Source organism: Barbus barbus (assembly GCF_936440315.1).
Source record: "Barbus barbus genome assembly, chromosome: 39".
Taxonomy (NCBI): Eukaryota; Metazoa; Chordata; class Actinopteri; order Cypriniformes; family Cyprinidae; genus Barbus; species Barbus barbus.
Window position 1 is genome coordinate 14,144,294 of NC_136717.1, and position 24,328 is coordinate 14,168,621.

A 24,328-nucleotide genomic window follows, 5' to 3' on the forward strand; every position below is an offset into this window, starting at 1 on the left:
TCCTACCCTGCTGTCCACTCATCAATTATTAGAGAGAGCAGAAATTGAAAGTGAGGCAGGATAGATGAAATCTGAATGAGTACTTGTAATGAAATCACTGCACTGTATTCCATAATTAAGCAGAGGGTGTTGTTATTATCGGATCAGGGAGTCATGTCCAAATTCCTAATCCTAAAATACTTGTTGCTAGTTCACATTCTGACAACCTGGAAAACTCTCAGAACCTCTTTAAACCTCCGTCTTGGGTGATTCGATCAGCATAGTTCAGCAGACATAGTTAATTGTTTGTTAATAGCCTATTAACATATTGGCTGTTTATTAGTACTTGTAAAACACATATTCTACATACAGTATGTGACCATATTCTACAACCCTAATCCTGCCCAATTTAACAACCACCTTACTAACTAATAAGTAGCAGATTAGGAGTTTATTGAGGCAAAAGTAGTAGTTAATGGCTTGTTTATAGCGAGAACTGGACCTTAAAATAAAATGTAACCATGAAATTAAAGCTATTTAATTGAGTGACAACATGTCTGAACAGACTTTGTGGGCAAAAATGTTTAACCCAAAATGTCTGTATAGACTCACCCAGGGTGGCACCATTAATAACTGACCCTACCTATCATTTGAAAGGAATATCCATTAACCCCATGTGGATCAGTGGAGTTGTTTGTCTTTGGTCTGCTTCCTGTCCCCCTCCTCTTAAACTTCCATCCAGTACCATTACAATGCATGGCCATAACAATAACATTATGGAAACCCCATGGGATTATGATGTTAATTCCTGCTATGTTTACATGTCTGTGTTCTCTAGAGGTATTTTGTTTTGATAGATGTGCACACAGTTTCACAAATAGAGTGTCATCCAGTGTGTGCAGGGATCAGGGTCATTGAGATTTGATTGATTCATGGATTGAAACATTGGCTCGCATCCAGAAACTAGTCATATTTTCCACACCCATGAGGGTGGAGGGCACAAGCAAGCAAAAGGAAATGAAGAGGGAGGACGTGTGAAGCTCCTGCCACAACAATCCCTCTTATCAGTGCCCGGCCTTCTCGCCACCCTCTTCCTGTGTCTGCCTACCATACACTTTCTCATATCTCATGTCAGAGTGACACTCTGCTCACAGCCTTTAGTTAATCAAACACTAATTATTCTCATCAAGACAGCTGAACACTTTCTAAAGCTGGATATCATGCCATCTAGAGCTCATTTGACTTATTGGTATTTGATAGCATCTAGAAAGCAAGAGATTACCCTGCTGAGTCCAGCATTAATTTCCATGCTGGTATAAACTGGTTTCTTCTAGCTGGTATGCTGATCTTTTAAACAGGGCATTTGTGACAGAATTTTTTACATTTTTGCGTATTGTTCTTGTTCAGTCTTTACTGACCATCTTTAATTGGTCTTGTTCGGTCTTTAATAATTCTGAAGCAGTTTTGTGTGGTATAAATATGAGGAATTCTTATCTCAACAAGCACAAAAAATATCCATTTAGCCAGTCAACAAAAATATCTCCTATTTCCTAAATCAGGAATCTTATTTTTAAGATTTTAAACACAAGTTGTACATTCTTGTGCAAACACTGGATTGGACTGAGTTGAAATAACTGTTATGTAATTCATTCCTGCAGTGGCGAAGATGAATTTTCAGCTTCCATTACTCCAGTCTTCAATGTCACATGATCCTTCAAAAATCATTCATTTGCTGATTTAGTGCTCAAGAAACATTTATTATTATAGTTACGTTTAAAACTTGTTTTTGGGGAAACCTTTGTGTAACTACTTTGTGAAACTCTAAATGAACAGTCTTTACTGTCACTTTTGATCAACATAATGCCTCCTTTCTGTCAAACTTTAGTGTATTTCTTTTTTTTTTACGCAGAAAGAATGACACAAAAACATTTTAAGATTAGCACATTCATATATGAAGACAGGGAAACACAAACAGCAAAAGAGGAGACTGAATTAAAGCCGTTTAATTCATCTTTAAGAATACAGCCAAAGCAACATGTTAAATTCATTTTATTCATTAAAACACATCCAGAACAAATTTCTGTATAAATCATTTTCAAATCCTTTTTGTACGTACATGTCGCATTGAAATCAGCAATTTACATATGAATACTTTTATAGGATTTACACAGAAATTCATTCTGCTCATTCTTCTTGAATAAAGCATATCAAGAATGGATTTTTTTCAGGGATTAACAACAAAAAGGAGTAAAGAAAATAAGAGCTGAACATTCATTCAGACAGTTTTATTGAAAAGAAATCAGGTCAGTGTATTCCAGTGAGCCAGGAGTCAGCTGTAACCTATATTTAACGTAGTGGATAAACAGCCATCTTGATGTCAAGCTATAGATCTAATGAACACTGCTTGGTGGTTAGTGTTGTGGTAGAGTTGATTAAAGTGAAGTATCTAATGAGCAGTGTGTGGCTGTCACACACACGCTACCATTAATCAAGAGCAACTAGGTTTGATTATCTACTCCCACCATCAAAAAAAACCCCAAAAAACACACATTGACATTAAAATAGAAGCCAGTACTCACCACTGACTGGGCACGCTGAGTATATTTAGCTATAGTGGTGGTCATCAGCCAAAAATGCAGAAACCAGCGCAAAAAATACCAGACCCACCTTTGGGAGAGACCCATGATTCTACGTTGGCCTCTGCTTTTTTAAAAGGAGGAAGGTCATAAACAAAGTTAATTTGGCTCTGGGTGTAACAGGAAATTGTCTGTCACTATACAACATATAAAAGAATACAGAAGCAACCCAAAATGAAGCAGGGTCTTACCAGCACTCAACAACATTCAGGCATGATGTATTCACCATTCACAATGTGGAGGTGGATTTACATCACACTTAAACAGTGAGAAAAATATGCCTGTGATATAACATTGTGAGATGAGAGAGCCATTTAATCGAATCCATTTTAATATATAAATTCATATAAATATACAGAAATATGCATTCAGAAATGTATCTAAAAGGAATGGGCAAAACATCATTTGTTTTCATCAGTTCATATTTGTGAATATAACAAAGATAAATTGGAAACAGGGATGGGGACTGGAAATTTGTTGATTTGTTTTGAAAAATGTCTACATTGAGACACTGTAAAAGTTGGCATCAGCTAATCTTTGTTAGTCTTTGTTGGCCCATAATGCTCCATGATTTCTGTCTCAAGGCTTCAGTAAACTCACCGGCATTTTTAGAAAGCCCTATTGTGCGAGCTAAGATGAGTTATGGCTCTGATCTGCTCTGTAAAGGGTGTAATTAGATGTGTCAGTCTGTGAAGAGCTGACGTACATCTCCACGCTGTTATGCACAGGACTGATATGGCTGTGGAAGCTAATATCATCCATCTCATATGGATTTGCACATCAGTTGCACATGCACAGCAGGGCAATCATTCTAGTGCAGGGGGATTTACATATTTTGAATGTCTTATCACATTTTACAGTGGCACATTAGATGCCATAAACAAACCTGTGTGGGTTTTCATAACGTGTACATGCTCTACGGTGATGTTAGTTCATCTGAGGACTTGCTTTTGGATTGCTTATACATCACTTCCAAATAAAATATTTGGGAAGCATTTCCAGATTTGGAGATGGCTGTCACATGGAACTTCACATGCTGTTCTAACTCTGTTAGGCTAAGAAACTCTAATGTATGTAACACTCCTCCGCACCAGAGCCAAGCCACAGAATCCAAAATCTAAAACAGCAGCCTCCTCCCAGAGCAATCTGCGAATCAAACAATACAATCACAATTACATTTATACAGAATCAACAGATGTTGTATCTCTGCCTTTCATGGCAGTCCACCAATCCCTGCTATTTGGACAAATAATGTTCACCAACGTTTTCTCCCCCTGTTAGACATGACATATATTGAGAGCTTTTAATTTTAGTAGGTTTAAAACACTAGACATTTCCCAAATTTAGGAATCTCCACATCTAAACCATTGGTTTTCCACTGTGAAACATGCTCAGCTGGGCAGACACCTCAAAAATGCCCTCTAGTGGTGATGTCTATCACAGAAAAAACAAATCATAGGTTGCCAGAAGTTGGTGACAGTAATGACTGCCTTGGTTGTCTGTTCTGGAATATCCATTTTGTATACATTCTAAGAAAAGTCATCAAAAATAGGGCCCTTATATATATTATATTATATATTCTCAGTCTCCTGAGAATTAGTATCTGTAGTACATATTCACACATGTCTTCTGTACTAATAATGCAATGTGTTTGTTCTTCCTTTTAGAAATGGCCAGCGCTACATCTGAAGACTGGCTGACAGATCTTACCCAAGAATCTGCACTCCCTGACTGCAATGCAGAACGCTCTGGAATCTGCAGTTCTAGTGACACTTGGCCCACCACCACCACTGTCCTGAGCAACAGCAGCAAAAATGACAGCACAACCACCCTCTCCACCAACCTCTCGCAAAGTCCCAACCCATTTCCAGCCCCACCTATGTTTGTGGCACTATATTCTGATTGGAACAGTGCCCTGGCTACATGGGGTTCAGCGTGGGAAGCACACATCTATGGCCTGGGCACTGTGTTCTGTCTAGTCGCTTTGGCTTCCACCCTGAACCTGCTGTGCCTGCCCATACAGTACCCATCAGGCTGTGGCTACTTCGCTCTAGTTAGTCTCTGCCTGGTGGCCGCTGGCTGCACTAGGGCCTTTGCCCTAGTGTACGATGCATACGGATACCAGGACCGTATGGCATCTACAGAGGCTTCACTGTTACTTTACGAGGCACCATTTCCCTGCATGACTGCGGCCTTTGGCCTAGTATTCCTGCTCCTGTCAATGCGCTCTCGTATGCAGCTGTCCTATTCTGCCTTTCAGAGACCTTGTTTCCTGGCTTGCTTGGTGTTTCTGCACTTTGCTGCTGCTTTTGGACCTGTTGCATTACTCCATGTTGACCAGCAAGTCTACCTGTTTCTGTCCTTGATCTCTAGAGGTGCCTTTGTGGCTCTGGCGACTTTCTTATCAGCTGCATATTTTGTGTTCTACTGCTATGTTCGTGCTGACTCCAAGCATATTTATCATCTGAACAACACATCACCAACACCAGCTGAACGCTACAACCGTTGCCCGTTTGCAGAGAGCCGAGATTGGGACAGGGCAGCAGCCGCAGTGCTACTTTGTGCCTTCTTCTCTCTGGCTTGTGCAGGGCTGCAACTCTATGCCATGCTGCACGCTCTCGGAATTGCTGGAAGTGCTGAGTCCTTTCGGCCTTGGCCGTGGTGGACTTTTCAGTTCAGCTGCCGAGTTTGTGAAGCAGTGATTTGCCTCACACTGGTTCTGGTAGTTGCTCAACCAGTTTACTGTTCTGATCACCTTCCCCAACCAGGAAGTTGCTGGACAGAACTCCTTGCAGCAAAGTCACCTATCATTCCTGGGAGCTACCAGTGGACTCTGTCTCACCAGGAGAAGCTGGCCATTTGTGATCCAATTGGGCATGGAGAGACAGAGTGCCTACCCTTGTACACACTGGTGGACGACCGTCTCAGCAGCTTGAATGGCCTTGACCTTTTATACCACAGCAACCGGGCATTAGCCTATCGTGACCTTGACCTGGACTTGCCCAACACTCAACCCAACACTGGTGCCCCTTCTGTGGGTTCATCCTGTACCAGCGACTCCACAGCGGACCTGCGCCCTCCTTCACCCATAAATCTGCGTCGAAGCATTGATGAAGCACTGTTTAGTGAATCCCTATTTCCCATGAGTCTCTTCAGTCCCTTACGACCCTTCACCTCTAGCGACCGCTCACTGAATGGTAGAGAGACCAATTCCAGCGGTGCCCAAACCTTGAGAGACACCCTTACTCCTGATCCAGGCCTATACCGAACATCTTCATGTGTGGAAGTGCTACCCCAAGTTCCCCTTGCTTCTCAAGCCCAACCAGATGGTCCGTCATTAGGTTTTCCTCCATCCCCTTCTCCCTCACTGTCATCTTCAACTTCCTGCTCATCTCCCGAGCGCTGGAGAGGCAGCTCCAGCTCCTGTTCCCTCTACAGACAGTCTCTGGGTGGCTCTTCTTTGGTTTTGTGCTCTAGTCCGGAAGGACACCATCCACCACCATCTACCCTCAGTGGGGGTTCCAGCCACACTGCCAGCTCTGGCCACCAAAGGGGAAGCTTACAGAGACCCTACAGAACATTAAAGTCAGAGGAGAGTATAGACCAGCAGTCAGAGTTTGACCAATCTGTTCAAGAAGAATTTATCAGTGTGTGCAGACAGATTGATGCTCTGAGCATCTGCAGTGAGACTATTGACCTCTAGGGGGAGACCTCTACTTTCAGACAAAACGATGTAATATGAAGGAACCAAAAGAGTTTTAGAGATATGATGAGCAGGTAATGGACAGATCAGGTGATTCGGTGAGTCTGTTTGCCAGGGTGTCAAAACACATTTGCTCTGTGTAGACATACAGGAAAATGTTTTGTGCCAAATGTTTCATTTTATAAGGGTTGGTTTGCTTCTGTCAGGTAAGTTCTCCAAAGAGAATGGATTCTGAAGTCAATATCCTTGTAAAGGTTTAAGAAGTGCCAACAATTGGCAGAAGATTTTGTACAAAAGTTCTTTGATGATTGATAAATTTGTAATTGTAAAACATTTGTCTCAAACTTTATTATGCTAACAGTAACGTTTGTATGAATTTGTACAAAATCACTTTTTGGTCTATATGATTAATACTGTGAGAGTGCAAACTACTGATAACCATACCGTTAAACAAATACTAGACAACACAGCATCTGAAAATAGTTTCAAATTAAATACAGTACAGTATAACCTGCCAATCCAATTTTGTAAACCTTTAGAAAAGTTAATTGTGCTTCTGGTCTTTAGTTGCACAGTTAACTTCAAGTACCTGTTGTTTTTTGCTACAATGCATTATGTTGTTGAAAAGCCTAACAGCTTTATCAACTCGTGGGGGGAGGGAGGGGGGGGGGGGGGGGGGACTTCTCTTAAGACAAAAAGAAGGATGCCAGTATTCTTGCAGCACACTCTGCTGATAGCTAAAGTTCAGTCATTCTGTAGCACTTAACAAACTGAACTATAGCCTACCATTTTCTTCCCTTTTCATAGTGTATATTTGGTATATAACTACAATTAATAATTTATTTATCTGCCAGGTCTTATGTCACGTTTCAAAAACTCTATACACTGTTACTCAATACATATTAAAATAAAGAAAAATTACTTTGTACATTTTATAGCATGCATGTTCTGAAAACGTGTGAGAAACTGCTGATACATCTAATGTTTGTCATTAGAGGCTGTTGGAGATTTACAATAAATATATTGAAAACTGAAATTTGTCTCATGCACAAATATTTTGCACACAAAACAAACAAAACTAAGTAACAGATTAAGTACTTTTATTTCTTTTTTAAACAATATTGAATAGGATATGCAACCTCAGTTGAGTACACTGCGGTAAACAAACTTGGCTCTCGAGTTGTCAGAGACTGTGACTGTGGGAAAAGCAACACACTAACAAACAACATCCAGTTGATGTAAAGGATGCAAAGTGTGTCTTTGTACATCGTTATACTGTTAGAATCTTGTACAGCTTGAATAATCGTCCACATATTTAATGCTGAGATATAAAATAAAAAACCTCTAGCAGAAATTGCAAAAAGCTAAACAAATCGTACTGAAAATGGACTACAAAAACACATTTAAATTCATATGGTTGACATGCTTCATTTGGCAGTGATAGATATATGAAGCCACGGGATCTGGCAAGCATGAGTGGTATGTTTTGGATTAAGACAGATGTGTCCTTCATTTATTACACAATTCTAGGCATGTCACTGGTCCACCCAACTCGCAAAGCCGTAGGGGACAAACATATCCTGAGAGAAGACCAGGATACTCACAGCATTTATTTGGCTTAGAAGATTAAATAGTCAAGTTAACAAAAAATGCACTTGGCAGTTATGTAAATAATATAAAAAAAGAACACTGCAGCATGCACATGAAAACTCTTCATACCTGTACATCACTCAAGTCGCAACTGCATTAACCCAGATCCTATAATTACTATTCTTCTATGAAATTCCTCAAAGACTGTATTAAAAGTCAGCCATAATTGACCTTGATAATCATCAAACTCTTCAGTATAAGTTCCAGCTTTTTGGTCAAAAATACAATCCAGACACATTAGCATGACACTCAAAGCAACTACGTATATCTACAGATATCAGTTTTTGTAGGATTATTTTCAGTATGAATCGTACCCACAGTTGCAGGACACGGGATGGTGGACGTAGAGAAAACCGACCCACCGATAATACAATAGACATTTAACTATCACAAAATTGACATTAATTTGCTATGTACCTCTGCCTTCTAAAATAAAAATATATCTCATAGCATCTTCAGAAATCTACTACAGAAAAGATTGCCTCAAGTATAGCTGGAGAACTTGGTTTGAAGGCAGCAATCATTTTGCAGGTGGATATTCCTGCTCAATGTATTCCTGTGATATTCCTTCTGCTTAATGATTTAGACACTGATGCTGCCTTTTAAAAATATTAAAGACAGAAACCATGGTTGCAAGAATCAGTTTGGGAGGAAAAAAGGCTTTCAAGAATATTCGCTGCAAATCCTGCCTTGTTTCTGCCAGTCTGCTCATAAACACAACTGCAAAAACACACAAACAAGCAGCTATTTGGTAACCCTGATACTCCCTTGAGTGCAACTGCCATGTTTTGGGGGACTGAATTAGTTTGCGGTCCTGCTCTCAAACTCATTTAATACTTCTCTTCTCCATATCACTGTTGTGATTGTGCCAGAGGAACGGTGAAGAGTGGAGAACAGGTTCTAGCAGGATGGGGTAAGTTCTAGGATTTGTCTGAGGTGTTTGGTCGCTGTTTCCCATCCGTGTTCTGCCCGATCCATTAGTAAAGACGTTTCTCATAACTGTGGAGACAAAAGACAATAGTTTGATATAGTGAAACCCATCCTCGCTCTGGGTAGTGTTGAGCATTAGCGCCCTCTAGTGACTCACGAATGAAGTCCATGAACGCCACCCTCCACCTGAGCAGACATGGTCCGCTTCTCGAACTTCAGCTCTCCAGAATACATCATGGACCTGAATGAGCACACAAAAACAGTGTAGGAATTTTCATGGGGTTTAAACACACCGAATGCGCAATAAAACACAGACACATACTTACCGAAGCACAGAGAGGCTTTTTGCACCAATGTCTTGGCAGCCATGTTGGATTCCAGCGATGAGGTATGGGACAAATTTATGGATGGAGCCTTTGTCCTGCACTGAGCCCGACACTCCCTGAGCCACCTTCACCATATCGCCCTCACTGCCAAGACAGCCAATCAGCAAAGAAAATGAGGTCACGTGATGATAATATATTATTATATACCGCATACTAGGTCACATACTATTCTTTAAGAATACAGTGTATGCGGCACACTATTCAGTAAGAATTTAATTCTGAACATAGCAATTGGCTTCCAACTGCTGAATAATTTATCTGTGTAGTACATGTACCTGAAGTATCGTTTCTGGCTGCTGGCGTTTTTCTCCATGGCATCTAGTGAGCCCATGCCTCTGTATTTCTTCAGTCGCACACCATCAGAAAAAAAATACTCGCCTGGAGCTTCTGTGGTGGCGGCCAGCAGAGATCCCATCATAACTGCAGACAGAAAGCACTCGTTTCATGTAAACAGACATTAATTTCATTTCTTAAATTGTTACAAGTGCACTATAACAACAATCACCTGTCGATGCCCCCAGAGACAGTGCCTTCACCACATGGCCGACCGTCTGGATGCCCCCATCTGCGATGACTGGTACCCCAAACCTCCGAGCGTACTCTGCCACCTTGTACACGGAGGTGCCCTGAGGCCGTCCACATGCCATGACTACAGGGATCAGAAATGGACACACACTAGGCTTAATGATTGGTTAACACGTGAAAGGAATAGTGCAACATATAACAGGGAGTACATAACTGCATACTGTGCAGGGATGCAAACTTGCCACCTTTTGGCAAAAAAAAAAATCACCATTTTGAATCCAAAATAGTTAATTTGAGTGCTTTTGTCTGAATATTAGAATTGCAATTTTACTTCTGTTCAGTAAAATGACTATTACGGTATTATTAAATAACATTATATATATAATAATTATTATTATTACTACTTGTATAGTAAAATAGTATTATTACTATTGTAATATTTGTGTAATTTAATAAAAAAAATATATCAATACTATTAAACAATACGAAAAAAATAACATTAAGAATGATAATAAAAATGACGACTTTTTATTTATTTATTTTTTTAAATAACTGCGTCTAGGGTGATTTCTTTTATATCCTTATGCTTAAATCGACTGTAAATCCACATTTTAAACCTGATATTTTAAAACTTATGCTCTCATAACACCCTGAGGGTTTGCCAGTTTGCATCCCTGGTAATATATGGATACTTTGTTGATTGCATGTGTGTGAGATTGAGTCCCAACCTTCCTGTGTGATGCAGATAGAACCACAGCCCATTCCCACTCTCAACGCATCCACCCCTGCGTCGATCAGGTTCTTCGCTTGAGCAGCTGTAACCACTACAGAGAGAGACAGAGACTGAGGTCGGAGAACAAGAGTGAGCAACTGTGAAGTATTTGCTCATGATAGTATTTCAATCCATATTTACCATTCCCTCCCACAACCTGCAGATCTGGGTACTTCTGCTTAATGTAATGGATCATATTAATCTGGTATACGGAATTGCCTTGTGATGAATCCTGAAAAACAAATATAAACCTCAATATTGGTGATGCTAGTGGGACTTACCTCACACTTCACCTTTAATAGAAACACCAAAATAGGGTCTGACAGTTTTGAATATAGGCCTACATGAAACTGATTTTGGAGATAAGCTCCCTCAAGCAAAAGGCAGCATCTGTTTTTGTTTCAGTTTTCAAAACCAATGACTGAAAGACTGACATTTACTTTAGAACAACCGCAGTGGCTTTGACCTACCAAAACCACTACATCCACCCCAGACTGCACGAGCAGGTCCAGACGGTATTTATCGTCTTCACGGGTGCCGATGGCAGCGCCACACAGCAGCTGTTTGCGGGAGTCTTTGGAGGCCAGAGGATAGTCCCTGTTCTTCTTCAGGTCTGTGCGGGCTATTATGGCCACCAGTTCATCCTTGTCATTCACGATGGGCAGTTTACCTGTCGAGTAAATAAGTATAACATATTGAGACCTTTTAAAATGGCTAAACACTGTATTTTATATTGTTTTCTGTGGCTGAAAGGGGACTGAAGTGCTAAAAGTACAAACTAAAAGAATTTGATATTCAGTTAAAATGGCTGTGATTGTCCAATTAGACCTGATGACTGTAGTCTGTGTTTTGGTGTTCTCACCTTTTTTGCTGCGTTGCAGGATGTCATTGGCTTCTTTTAGTGTAACACCAGCAGGAGCGACTACAAGATCCTCTCTTTTAGTCATGGCCTGGAAAACAATTACAGATGAACAGCCATAAGGGTACAGCACGTTTTTTTTCTTCATCCAGCAAGGATGAATTAAATTGATCAAAAGGGACAGTATTTAATAATGTAAATAATACATTATGTAAACCGTATGTAATAATGTAAAAGATTTCCATTTCAAATCACTATTTAAACAAATATTTTCAACATTAATAATAAGACAGTAAATCAGCATATTAGAATGATTTCTAAAGGATCGTGTGACAACTGAAGACTGGAGTAATGACTGCTGAATTCATCTTTACCACTACAGGAATAAATTACATTTAAATGAGTGCTGTCAAACAATTAATTGCAACTAATTGCATTCAAAGTAAAAGTTTTTGTTTACATAATATATGTGTGTGTACTGTATATATTTATTATGTATATATAAATAAACACTTGTATATATTTTGAAAATATTTACATGCATATTTATATTAATTTAATTTATATTATATATAAATATATTTAATATATAAACATAACATATTTTGTGCGTATATATATATATATATATATATATATATATATATATATATATATATATATATACACATATATATAAATAATAAATATACACAGAACACACACAGTTATTATGTAAACAAAAACATTTATTTTGGATGCGATTAATCGTTTGACAGCACTAATTTAAACAATATTTTTTTTTATAATCATAAGACCGAAGAGGACCATTCTTTTAAAACGTTACGGACCACAAACTTTTGAACAATAGTTAAGATACTCAAGATCACACAGGCAGTCTTACCTCCTCTAAGGGTTTGTTATTATCTTTCTCAGACAGAAAATCAATGTCCCGTGATGTGACGATGCCGACCAATTTGCTGCCCATCTTGCCCGTCTCAGTTATGGGGATTCCAGAGAATCCGTGTCGAACTTTTGCTTCAAGTACATCGCCTACAGTGTGACGAGGACTCAGGACCACTGGATCAGTGATGAAACCTTGTTCAAACCTCTGCAGGCACATACACAGAGACCTTGACATCAAATATTAACAGGTACAAACACACACACACACACACACTCACAGAAGACCTTACATTAAGCATTTATGAAAGGTGACGCAGTCTTACCTTCACTTTGCGCACCTCGTTGGCCTGAAACTCTGGTGTGCAATTATGGTGAATGATGCCAATTCCTCCCATCAGCTGAGCAACAAGTCAGAAACATTCATATTAATTATTGACAGATGTTGAGTCTAATAAAAAAAAAAAAAAGAAAAAAAAAAGGGATTTAACAGGTACTCACTGCCATGGCAATGGCCATTGAGGATTCAGTAACAGTATCCATAGGAGAGGAGATGAGTGGGGTCTTCAGTGTGATTTTCTTGGTCAAAGCGGAGGTCAGGTCCTACATAGAATATCATAGAAATGATTAAAAGTTATTTCTGTCAATAAAACAATTGTGAGCTCTTCCTTAACTTCAGGACAAAAGTGAGTGTATTTTGACTATGTAGTTCCTTGTCTGGCCAATAGAGGCAGAAGAGTATCAATAACTGCTGTACCTATCATATTAACAGGAATATTATGCCTAGTGTTAACATTTGTATTAAAAAAACACTACTGTTCAAAAGTCTGAGGAAAGATTGAATATATGTATTCAGCAAGGACATGTTCGATTGATCAAAAGTGACAGTAAAGACACATAATATTACAAAAGATTTTTTATTTTAACATAAATGCTGTTCTTTTGCACTTTGAATTCATTAAAGAATCCTGAAAAAAAACGCATCACAGATTCCACAAAAATATTAAGCAACGTACAAAGCAAACTTTAATAATAAGAAAAAAAGTTTATTGAACAGCAAATCAGCACATTAAAATGACATCTGAAGGATCATGTGACACTGAAAACTGGAGTACTGGATGCTGAAAATTCAGCTTTGCCATCAGAAATAAATTACAATTTAAAATGTATTAAAATAGAAAACAATTATTTTAAATTATAATAATATTTCACAATATTACAGTTTATTTGATTAAAAAAATATGCAGCCTTGTTAAGCATAAGAGAAGAGACTTCCTTCAGATAAACTGAAAAATACTTACTAACCCTAAACTTTTAAACGATAAGGTCAAAGAACTAATTGTAAAGAATACCACATATAAGCCTACACGTGTGGTAGGGCTGGGAGGTATATCGAGTTTGTACGATAAGCGATACGATACAATAACTTACATTACACAGGTAAATTCTCCATCTGTAAATGTTAGAAAGCCATGGAAATATTTAAATTTGACTTCTGCTTTAAAAGCATTATTTTTGTTTTTAGATTGCAATGTTATGTTAGAATGTAATGTGATTTTAACCCTTTTTTAACATAATATATGCCCATGGTTACATTCACTTTATCTGTTTAATCCAAATACAAAAGTGTATAAATACCGAGGTATACACTGTATACCGCAAATCAGCCAAAAAATACAGAGATATGAATTTTTGCTCATATCGCCCAGCCCTAACATGCACTAAAAGTTTTACATGCACTAAACACGCACTACAAGTGCATGTAGATCAAAATAAAAAAAATGGGTGGGTGGAAGTGGTTAGGAGAGGGTGACAGTGAAGGCCGTGACCTTCATTTGTACACCACACTGAGAAGTATTCCTCTAACACAGATCAGATAAGCTCACAAACATTCCCTTCGCAACCTTCGCCTTGTCGGTACCAACAGCTTAGTTCCCAAAATACGCTGTTGCATTCACACCGGTGGGGAAGAGCGGCCTCATGGGAAAACTGACACCATAGTGGGAAACTTCCCAAATCTAAGAATCAGTGAAAGCCAGCTCGTGAAGTCTCAGAGAAAAGTCAGACACAGACATTAAAGCGGTTATTAAACCAGCCTACACAAACCCAAACAGGAGTTTCGGTTTCAATACTGATCACACTCGCCTTTGTTTTGTGTTTTGAGCTTTGACCTTATTTAACTCATTATTATACTATACTTTTAAATACAAGGATTTTAAAGCCCTACTAGGTGCCAAGGTGCCAAAAGATAATAGAGTAGAATGTTCAAAGTTCGTTAGATTTTAATGTGTGCAAGTGGATTGTGGACATTGTTCACAAAATAGAACACAATTCAAATTAAGGGGAGAAAAAGCAGCTGGTTTATGAGTAATTTGATGCAAATATAAAACTGCTGAATTAAGTATCACAGAAGTCCAATAAGGTCACAAAAAGTGAACTGCTACTTTTCACAATTAAGGAAAATCCCTGTGGTAACATGCAAAATTTGTGACACTAAATATAAGTTTTTAGTAATTAAGCCATTTTTACCACAGTGTTTTATTTTAATTGTTGGAAAGTAACTTGTGTAATGGTGGTACAGATATTGGATAGAATTAAAAACAGGCACTTTTTATATTAAGTTACATTATTAAAGAAAATAAAAAAGTAAAACATATCAATGATTTTTGCCTTTTCTATTAAAACAAAATCTAGAGAAGATGTGTTGTGATGATGAAGAAAAGAAAAGAGCAATAAAGCCCGTGAGCAATGAAACCAAGGAGACAGCCATTTAGCTAAAAATAGTGAGTGCAGAGAAAACAGACGGGTTGTTTAAACCAGCACGTCATTGTGAAAACAAACCGAATGAGTGAATGAAAGAGTGGAGGATACAAGGCAGACGACTCACCACTTCATCGGAGGTGAAGTCAATGAAGCCAGGCAAGATCAGGAAGTCACTGCAAATGAGAGACAGAGAGAGAAAACAATCATTCTCCTGCAAGAGAAACAAAACTGAATTTTCAGCATCATTACACCAGTTTTCAGTGTCACATGATCCTTCAGAAATCATTCTAATATGCTGATTTACTGCTCAAGATGTCTTATTATAAATAGTAATACTGTAAGTAGTTCAAATTACTATGTACTAATACTAAGTACTTCATAAAAGTACTTTTTCATAAAAGTATAAATTTCACTACTTAAGGTTAAGGTTAATTTTGTCCATTTTTATCATTTAAATAGATACAAAGATGCAAAGACATGAGTAAAATGTTGCAAAACTTCCATATTTTTTAGGGAGAGGAGGCGGTAGTTATGCTTCAGATAAACATTCAAGCAGAATGAAAACCTGATGCTGACTGCTGGATTTATGACACCTTAAATCACGAGAAGCTCTAAAATAAGTGTGGTTTTTGAGGTGAGCTTGAGGAACGTCTGAGGCCCAGGCACATTCTGACATGTTCTCATTTGCATGAAACCAACCTTCACCGGCCTACTGAAATCCACCGATACATGCTATATAAATCCTGCCGACTTGCTTGACCAGATGACATAAATACTAGCAATATGAGAGAGAAAAAAAGCTCCTCATGCAGACAAAAGGTAACTGCTTGGCAGATGAGTGCCAAAACCCAGTGGGGAAGGAGAAAATTAGATGGATTCTTTCTGAATAGGTTATGTATACGTAAAAATAAAGGGAGAGACAGAGGCAACTTGAAGGACATAAACATATTTTCTCCTCGTGTGGTGGGCTAAATAAGGAGTTTGTGTCGGCTGGAACAGGGCGGGGTTCCTCTGCGCCCACATGAGCTGAGCTGACCACACACCCCTAAACATCAACAACACTGGATGTGAACATCAGAAAAAGCCCAAATAAATGAGGGCAAAACAGACAGTTGCCCTGATTAAACGAGCTAGAGTCTAGATCTTTAGGTCAAATTCAAGAATTGTTTTGACTGGGAGGAATATTGCAGGAAGCAATAGTTGTTACACCACATACTTCTAAAAGTGAAGTGGCATCAAGCAATAAAAGTTCTTATCCATGTAAATGAGATTGTCTCAATAAGCCATGATGAATGGACATTTTTTCCAGTGAATGCGATGGCCCCACCCACAATGAAATCTGATTGGTTCAGAATCCTGCTCTGCATAACTTCATACTAACCATCAGATATGTTCTGAATGGTTGTGATTAAGTAGTGTTGCCTTGTTACTTTCCGTTTACGTACCTAAATGTCTTAAATGTACATATTAGCATCTGCAATAATCAGTTAATGAACTCACTGCTGACTTTCAGCTCTGCAGTCTCTCTGGTGGAACAACGAGTCTCAGTTTTAGATGACTCAGACTGTAAACTTCAGTAGACTCAAAGACAGTACAGACTGAAAGCCAGACTACTTCCAAATATGCAGACGAACACGGTGCCCAATATCACCACAGATTCGCTGACCACAGCTTTTTTTGCAACCAGCTCTGAACAAATCCAGGTAACATGGCGATCCACTAAAACCTACATTTACAAATGTTGCTTTTAATTGAATTTCCAACTGCATCCTAATTGTTCATCTATATGGTTTCAATGAGAAGTTTCAGTTTGAGTGCAGTATCTCCTTATCCATACTTTGTAGAGAAATTACATCTAACTAATCCACTGCATAACTCGTGTTTTTTAATTGAAAAACATTAGTGAAGCCATTCTACCTCACTTACTTGGATTCATTCACTGTTCGGAAAAAAAGCTACAGGGTAACACTCAAACAAACATTTTCTTTCACAGACTAAAAAAAGCCTACAAAAATTTAAGTTCTGCAATTTCATTTCAATTGATTGTATTCTTGAGCAAGATTCAATGAAGAATAGGAGGCAGACGGGTTAGCCAGTGGGTGGAAATGTGAGGTTTTTAAGTTTGAAAGAGGGGTTGATTCATAAAGAATATCTTTAACATCAAAATACACCAATAGGAAATAATAGCTCCATCCGTGTCAACTTAAAATTCAACAATGGGATGAATTACTTTTCAGTTTGCAAATTTAAAATGATTTTTAGTTTTAAGAGTATAGGTTTTTTATTTATTTAGAAAAAATATATGTTGATACTGTTAATAACTTGAGAATAATACATTTTAATATCTGTGCATTCTTAAAGGGACAGATCACCCCAAAATAAAGTGTGTAATAAAGTGTAAACTATGTAACAAAAGCCCAAAAAAAGTGAGAAATAGGTTTTTAAATCAGATGTGATAAAGATCAAAATGGTGCAAATTGCAACATTTTAATGTAGTTTGAATAAACAGATCAATTCCAGATTATGTGCATTTTAAAATGGCAAAAAACACTGACATGGCCTAGCCAAGTCAGCTAATGTTATAAATGGAGGAATTTGCTTGAATATTTATGGAGACATAGAAATCTCTTTTATCTCTCTGATAAAATAATCTTCCAAAAAAACATACAGCAAGCTTGCAAAGTAGTACAGGGGTGAGACATCTCACATCAGTACAACAGAGGTCTGAGCCTCATGTGTCATATGCCATACAAAGAAAAACTATTCAGATACACTTTTGCATGTGCATTACACAAATCAATTCAACACATACACACCTGTGTCAGATTTATGGAAGGTTTCAGACATAAGTGTTTTCTCGATCTCTGTTTGAGTTCTGTTGAGTTCTCGACCCCCCCTCCCTCCCTCACATGACGCCAGCGTGAGGATAGTCATGCGGCCCACAATGCATCCCTACACGCTTTTCATTACAGATAAGACAGTTATACAGCTGGACCTTTACCCTTGTAATCTCAATCTTAAAGGCAAGACTGTTCGTGAACTCAACATGTCCTAATGTCACCCATCAGACCATAAGTTTGACTCCTTACATTCTGCCATTACAATGCATTATGGATAAACAGAATGAAGACATATACACTGCCCTCCATAAGTATTGGAACAGTAAAGACAAAATTGCTCTGTTGGCTGTGGAGTCCAGACATTTGCAAATACGATTAAAAGATTAATATGAGCCAAAACTACAGAATGTCATATTTTATTATTAGTCGTTTCAACACATACATGTTTTACCAAATAAAAAGAACAGCACTTTTAGAGTTGATCCCACTCATTGATGTGAGCATAAGTATTGGAACAGTTGAACATAAGGCAGATATAAAAGATTAAAAGCTATTATTTAGTTGCAGATCCCTTGTGCACAATCACAGCAGTGAGTCTGTGACCCATAGACAGCCTTTTCAGTTTCTGCCTTTACTCATCAGCTGGTGAAATTCATGTTCAATCGGATTTAAATATGGAGATTGACTTGGGCAATCTAAGACTTTCCATTTCTTTGCCCTTATAAATTCCTTGACTGAACTGGCAGGGTGTTTTGGATCATTGTCCTGATCCAATATGAAGCACTTCCCAATGAATCTGGTGGCATTGTCTTGAATATTGGTAGGCAAGATGGTTTTGTACCCTTCCAAATTCATTCTGATACTGTCATCATACATTAAGTTGAGAGGGCCTGATCCAGAGACAGCCATGCATGCCCATGCCATGACACCACCTCCACCATGCTTTACAGATGAGGCTGTATGCTTGGGATCATTTGCAGTTCCCTTTTTTTCTCCACATTTTTGCTTTCCCATCACTTAGATAGATGTTCATCTTTGTCTCATCGGTCCATAAACACAGTTCCAAAACTCTTCTGGCTCACCTTTGTGCTTTTTTGCAAACTCTAATCTTGCCTTTCTATTTTTGGTGCTGGTCAGAGGTTTGCATCTTGCTGTGTAGCATCTGTAATTCTGTGTCAAAGTCTCCTGAGGACAGTAGATTGTCAGAGCATCACCCCAGCTTTCTGGAAGTTGTTGGTGATTTTACAGACATGTCTTTTAGGGTTCATTTTTACAGCTTTTATAATTTGTCTGTCATCAACTACTGTTCTCAGCAGATCAGGTAGTTGTTGGTTGCTGGTGGTTTCCAAACTCTTGATTTCTCCATGCCCTTAGTTTTCGCCAGTGCTCGAATTGACTTCCTCTTTTCTTTTAGCATCCAAATTGCTTGCTTTTCTCTCAAAGTCTGCTCCCTCCTCTTCATCCTAGTTTGTGTGTGTCAACATCGAATGCAAGATTCAGAACGCAGAAGTAATGGATATAACTGATACAACACATTTCCTGCTTTTAATATCTGAAGAATTAATGCAACGCTGATCACTTAGAAAGACCTGTGAGGGAACTGTTTCAATACTTATGCTCACATCAGATAGGGGGATGAAACTCTAAAAGTGCTGAACTTCTTAGCTGGTAAAACATGTATGTGTTGAAACGGCTAATAATAAAATGTGACATTCTGTAGTTTTGTCTCATATTCATCTTTTAATCATATTTGTAAATGTCTTGACTCCACAGCCAACAGAGCAATTTTGTCTTTACTGTTCCAATACTTCTGGAGGGCACTGTATATGCATTGTCAAACATGACACACTTAACTGTCAACATTTACTCTCCCTCATGCCATTCCAAACCTGTATGACTTTCTTTCTTTAATTATATATATATATATATATATATATATATATATATATATATATATATATACAATTTTTGGTTGCTGTAAAGTGAAAGATATTTCTTCAAAATATCTTCTGTTGTGTTCCAAAAAAAGAAAGTAAGCCCGTTGAGTAAATGCTGACCATTTTAATATTTTACTGAAATATCCCTTTAAGAAACCCCTTTGATTTGAGCTTGATTCGAGTGTAAATCAATCATGCAAATTATTACATATACATAATTATATATCCTGGCTCAACCAAGATAATATAGCATGTGGCACAGATTACGATTGAAATCCTCCCCGCCAGCGATTGAAAGCAGAATCTTTTGATTGTCTCCCAACAGCAAGGACCCTAAACAGACACCATCCAGAATGTATACAGCTGGAATGCTTGTGTCTCTTATTGAGCTCACTAGAAGATGATGTCTTAAATAAAGGGCCATATTACTCACTTGTAAGTCATACCGTCGCCCATAGAGCAAAGCTCTTCCGCCGTGAGTCCGTCTCGGACAGACTGCTGTTCTGATCTGTAATGTGGATGCCCATTACATACACACAGAGTATCACTGCACGGAGAGGAACCCAATGAAAAGCACTTACTTGTAGGTGAGACCATCGCCAACTGAAAAGAGCTGCTGGGCAGACAGTCCGTCATCGGGAATATAGCCCGTTCCTCCACTTATTAGATAGTCTGCCATACTGGAAAGAGAAATACACAAACACAACCTGTAAATAGCACAGTTCTCGTCAGAGCTAATCTGCAACTTCGCTTTTGAGCAAAGTCCAACTATCTCTGTTTTCATATTGGAATTCTGTTTATAGTCTAAATAGAATTTCCATTTAAATTTCTCATCTTTTCTGAACATCCACTAAATGTAAAAATCCCATTCATTTTTTCCATAGGGGAATTTATTTTAAACAATCACTTAAAGACATACCTACTATGAGCTCCAAAGTTATTAAACAATATGCTTTTGTTGAAGCCACCAGTTTGCATTATTTCAACTTATTTTGGTAATTAATAATAATTATAATACTTTAGTGCAATGAAAGACGATTACACACCTACACCTACAAGTCTTTCTTGTTCTGTCCTATCTATCATATGTTGCTGCCTTCATTACTGTGCTATAGATTTAAAAGAAATGTCTTTTAGTTTTATAGTAGGCCTATATATTTATGTATAAATGCTTCTAATGTCCTCATTTTTATCCCTTTGGATAAAAGCGTCTGCTAAATGACTAAATGTAAATATATTTGCTTGTTTTTTCATGAATGTATTTTACAACAATACAAAGAGCAATGTGTACCAATTTACCAGATTTAGTCCTACACTTATTCACTTTTATTTGAAAATAAGTTTCATTAGGTTTTATAAAATTATTGTGCACCCATGATTTTTCTAGAGTATCTTTTGCTGCTGAATTATCAACTAACCTAGTTTATAATAATATTTTTGTCATAGATTATGATTATATATGTTTTTAATTTGTTATTTTTCATTAAAATGAAGTTATCTAGACTATATGTAGATTGTGTTTAACACACAAAAGAGTGACAATCAGGTCAACACAGAGAAGTATAGAAATTGTAGGCTACATAGATTTAAAAAACTGCGCTGGTATCAGATTGGATCGGTATCGGCAGATACTCAGAATTTTCGGTATCGGGATCGGTTCTGAAAAAATGGTATCGTTGCATCCCTAGTCCTTGTTACACGTTACATGTACTTACTAATACAATAACAATTAATTATGCATAACTGCATGCACTAAGCCAAACCCTAATCCTAAACCTAGCCATATAGTAAGTGCATGTAGTTAATTAATATTACTCAGCACTTAAATGTATAATTACACTATAACAATAACCCTTATTATTATTATCATGTTTAACAGTGATCTTTAAAAGAGCTGTGTAGTTGTAGTTTTCCTGGGTGAAAACTACATTACCCCTGATTCTGCAAAGAAAGCGCCACCAATCAGATAATCAAAACAAACAATATTAGTAGTTGTCAGTCAATACACAAAAATGATAACCTGAGAGCAGGGACAGCAACAGCAAATTAAGCATCTTATATTTACTCAAAATTCACTAAAAATAAAATTATCCATTGACTACTCGGCCAATGATGTCCAATCATGCCACAGGAGGGCCACCTTCCTGCAGAGTTCAGCTCCAAACCTAAACAAACACACCTGAAATCACTAATCAATCAAGATGTTTGGAATTACTACAAACCACCAGAGAAATGTGTTGGAGATCAACTCTTCAGGAAGCACGTCTGGAAATCTTGGACTATGTTACTGGTAGATTTTTGGAACTTTTTAAATAGAATATGAATTCGATTTTAATAGATGTCTGCTTATATTTGGCCATTCTGTTTGATTGTGATGTTTTATGGACTTTGTGCCAATGAGTTTGCCATTGTTTTACTGAGTCTGGCTGATGCCAAAAATGTGAAGATATTTAATTTTAATGTGGCTGATTTTATAGACTGTTTTTATTGATTTGGGCTGAGGTAGATAATCTAAGTGACCGAGTTTCAGCTGATATGCAGTTGTTTTTAAATGTACTCCGTGCGGATGGAAATCAGCCACTATTTAAAATTAGCCAAATATCGGTCTCTGCGTATTAATGCCAATCTAAACTTTAGTTAATTTGAAGTCCTAGCACTCTTCTTTTTTCTGATTTGGAGGAAATTGTATTTAAGGAAACGCATTTCTCATCTCTTTTATTTAGTAAAAAGCCCTTTCATTTAAGTCTGACGTTAACAGGAAGCCACGTAGATGTGTTAAACCACATGTCGAGACGCGTGGACTTTTGGGAGCAAGGCGTTTAGGTTTCACGACGTGTAAACAGTCAATTGATAACCAACACGCACGTTACACGCGTCCTGGTGCTGCAATAATGTAACTTACAGCGCCGTGACCAACTAACATCGTTCCACCTACAAGCACGATATAAAAATAAACTAACATATGTTGACACGCACACAGACAGGCGTATACTGACAGAAATATTGTATTTGCTAATTCGTGCATTACTCTTTGAACGCAGTGAGTTAATCTACAGACTCGCACTACTGGCCTGGTGACCTAGAATATGTAACGTAACATTAAAAAATGTAAGTCAGGGAAACCCGGGGTCTCTATCGAAATCAAATCTGGAGAAGATTTTCTTTGTTAGTGCTCCTCCTGTAACGCATTACTAAAATAAGCATATTTAACATGATACCTGAGTAAATATAAATTCAAACCTTTTCTGTAGATGAGCACGCGGGTATCTGGAGCTGAAGCGCGTCAGATGTGAAACCCCAGTTTACCGCTCTCTATAGGAGAATGGGTTATCTAAACCCGGTTAGTTCATCTATACGCACTATTGTCCGGATCCTTCGGAGGGTCTCGTTTGAATTCGGGTTTTGTGACGAGTCTGGCTTTATGTAGAAAGCGAGGCAGACACAGAGAGCACGCGTCATATCCTCAATAGCTCCACATCCACGTGGTGACTGCGTGGTTAACTCTTTCATTACCGCCACATTAGTGCGTATATTCATGATCTATATTTATACATTGTGTATGGGTCAGAGTCATTAAATAAGAGTGCCCGAGACATTAAAATGGTGAAATCCTTTCGATATGGTTTAAAATGTATGTGGCAATTTATTGAAATTGAATATTTGCATTCATATAGACTATTTTTAGATGCATTCGATGTAATAAACTGTAAAACGCTTTTCTTGAGTACACGTAAATATCAAAACTTTTGTATTCTCGCTGGAAGGTAAAAAAGTGAGGGTCTGGTGTGGGGGTGTCACATGTAAATGTTGGTTAGGCCACACTGACAACAAATTACTTTTTAACCACATTAATTTTGTGAGCATTATCAGAGTTTTAATTAGACTTTCTTTTATAATCTGTTATACCTCATTTCTCATTTAAAACCTCTTTATCATAAATTTGTATTCAAGCCTTTGTCCAAATTAATAAAATTTTTGATGTATTTTTAAGCATATTGAAGGAATCCTCAATTTTTGGATAATATTCTCTAAAGTTCTTTCTCGTGAAGTTTGGAATAAATGCAAAATAAGCCAATAACCCAATTCCGTAATGTTATAACCAGAGACAGGACACATGGTGTCTCTGGTAATTGTGTAGCACCACTGCTAGATTTAAAAGTCAGCCATAACCAATTACCTGATGTCAATTGCTGAAGGATGACACCGCTTAAGCAAATTACAAATCCTCTCCATTGACTGGCCAGCACTTTGCCCACACGAAAGCCCAAACTAATTTTAATTTAAGTTCTTTTAATGTGCACAAAAAAAAGAAAAAATACAGTTGTAATGTTATAGAATTAGTAGCATCTTCGGCCATCCATTTGTTTTTGTTAATATCATGTTAATTTCCTCAATCCATATTCTCTTCCATTTGTTTAGATATTGCAATGTAGCACCTTGTAAAAACAAGAGTTATAGCACTATAA

General features: G+C 37.8%; 2 protein-coding genes across 4 annotated transcripts in view; one reads left to right on the forward strand and one right to left on the reverse strand.

Annotated features, from left to right (window-relative positions):
- LOC306858194 (proline-rich transmembrane protein 4-like) overlaps positions 1-7,344 on the forward strand; it is a 22,099-nt gene extending 14,755 nt beyond the window's left edge. The window contains exon 4 of one of the 2 annotated variants that reach the window (XM_079398616.1): positions 4,283-7,344. In XM_079398616.1, coding sequence (XP_079254742.1) covers positions 4,283-6,318 — 2,036 coding nt within the window. In that variant the 3' untranslated portion in view covers positions 6,319-7,344. The remainder of the gene's footprint in view (positions 1-4,282) is intronic. The other variant, XM_079398615.1, reaches the window with a different exon arrangement.
- Positions 7,135-23,353, reverse strand: LOC306858195 (inosine-5'-monophosphate dehydrogenase 1b). 2 transcript variants are annotated; one of them, XM_079398617.1, is made up of 16 exons: positions 23,103-23,346; positions 20,444-20,542; positions 20,296-20,370; positions 15,210-15,258; positions 12,824-12,925; positions 12,649-12,723; positions 12,324-12,530; positions 11,444-11,531; positions 11,052-11,251; positions 10,723-10,813; positions 10,538-10,633; positions 9,790-9,933; positions 9,560-9,704; positions 9,225-9,368; positions 9,056-9,139; positions 7,403-8,967 (listed from the first exon to the last, which is right to left on the reverse strand). In XM_079398617.1, the coding sequence occupies exons 2-16, from the start codon at positions 20,539-20,541 to the stop codon at positions 8,946-8,948; spliced, it is 1,620 nt and encodes a 539-aa protein (XP_079254743.1). In that variant the 5' UTR covers position 20,542; positions 23,103-23,346; the 3' UTR covers positions 7,403-8,945. The 2 variants fall into 2 exon arrangements, with proteins under 2 accessions (XP_079254744.1, XP_079254743.1); XM_079398618.1 differs by lacking the exon at positions 20,296-20,370 and having other exon boundaries at positions 7,135-8,967; positions 23,103-23,353.
- Between the last annotated feature and the right edge of the window lie 975 nt (positions 23,354-24,328).

Coding starts and splice junctions, on each gene's coding strand:
- LOC306858195 (XM_079398617.1), bottom strand. CDS start 20,541: ATGGCAGACTATCTAATAAGTGGAGGAACGGGCTATATTCCCGATGAC. Junction 15,259..20,295: donor GGCGACGGTATGACTTACAA/GTGAGTAATATG, acceptor TCTCATTTGCAG/TGACTTCCTGATCTTGCCTG. Junction 12,531..12,648: donor ACGAGGTGCGCAAAGTGAAG/GTAAGACTGCGT, acceptor ATGTGCCTGCAG/AGGTTTGAACAAGGTTTCAT.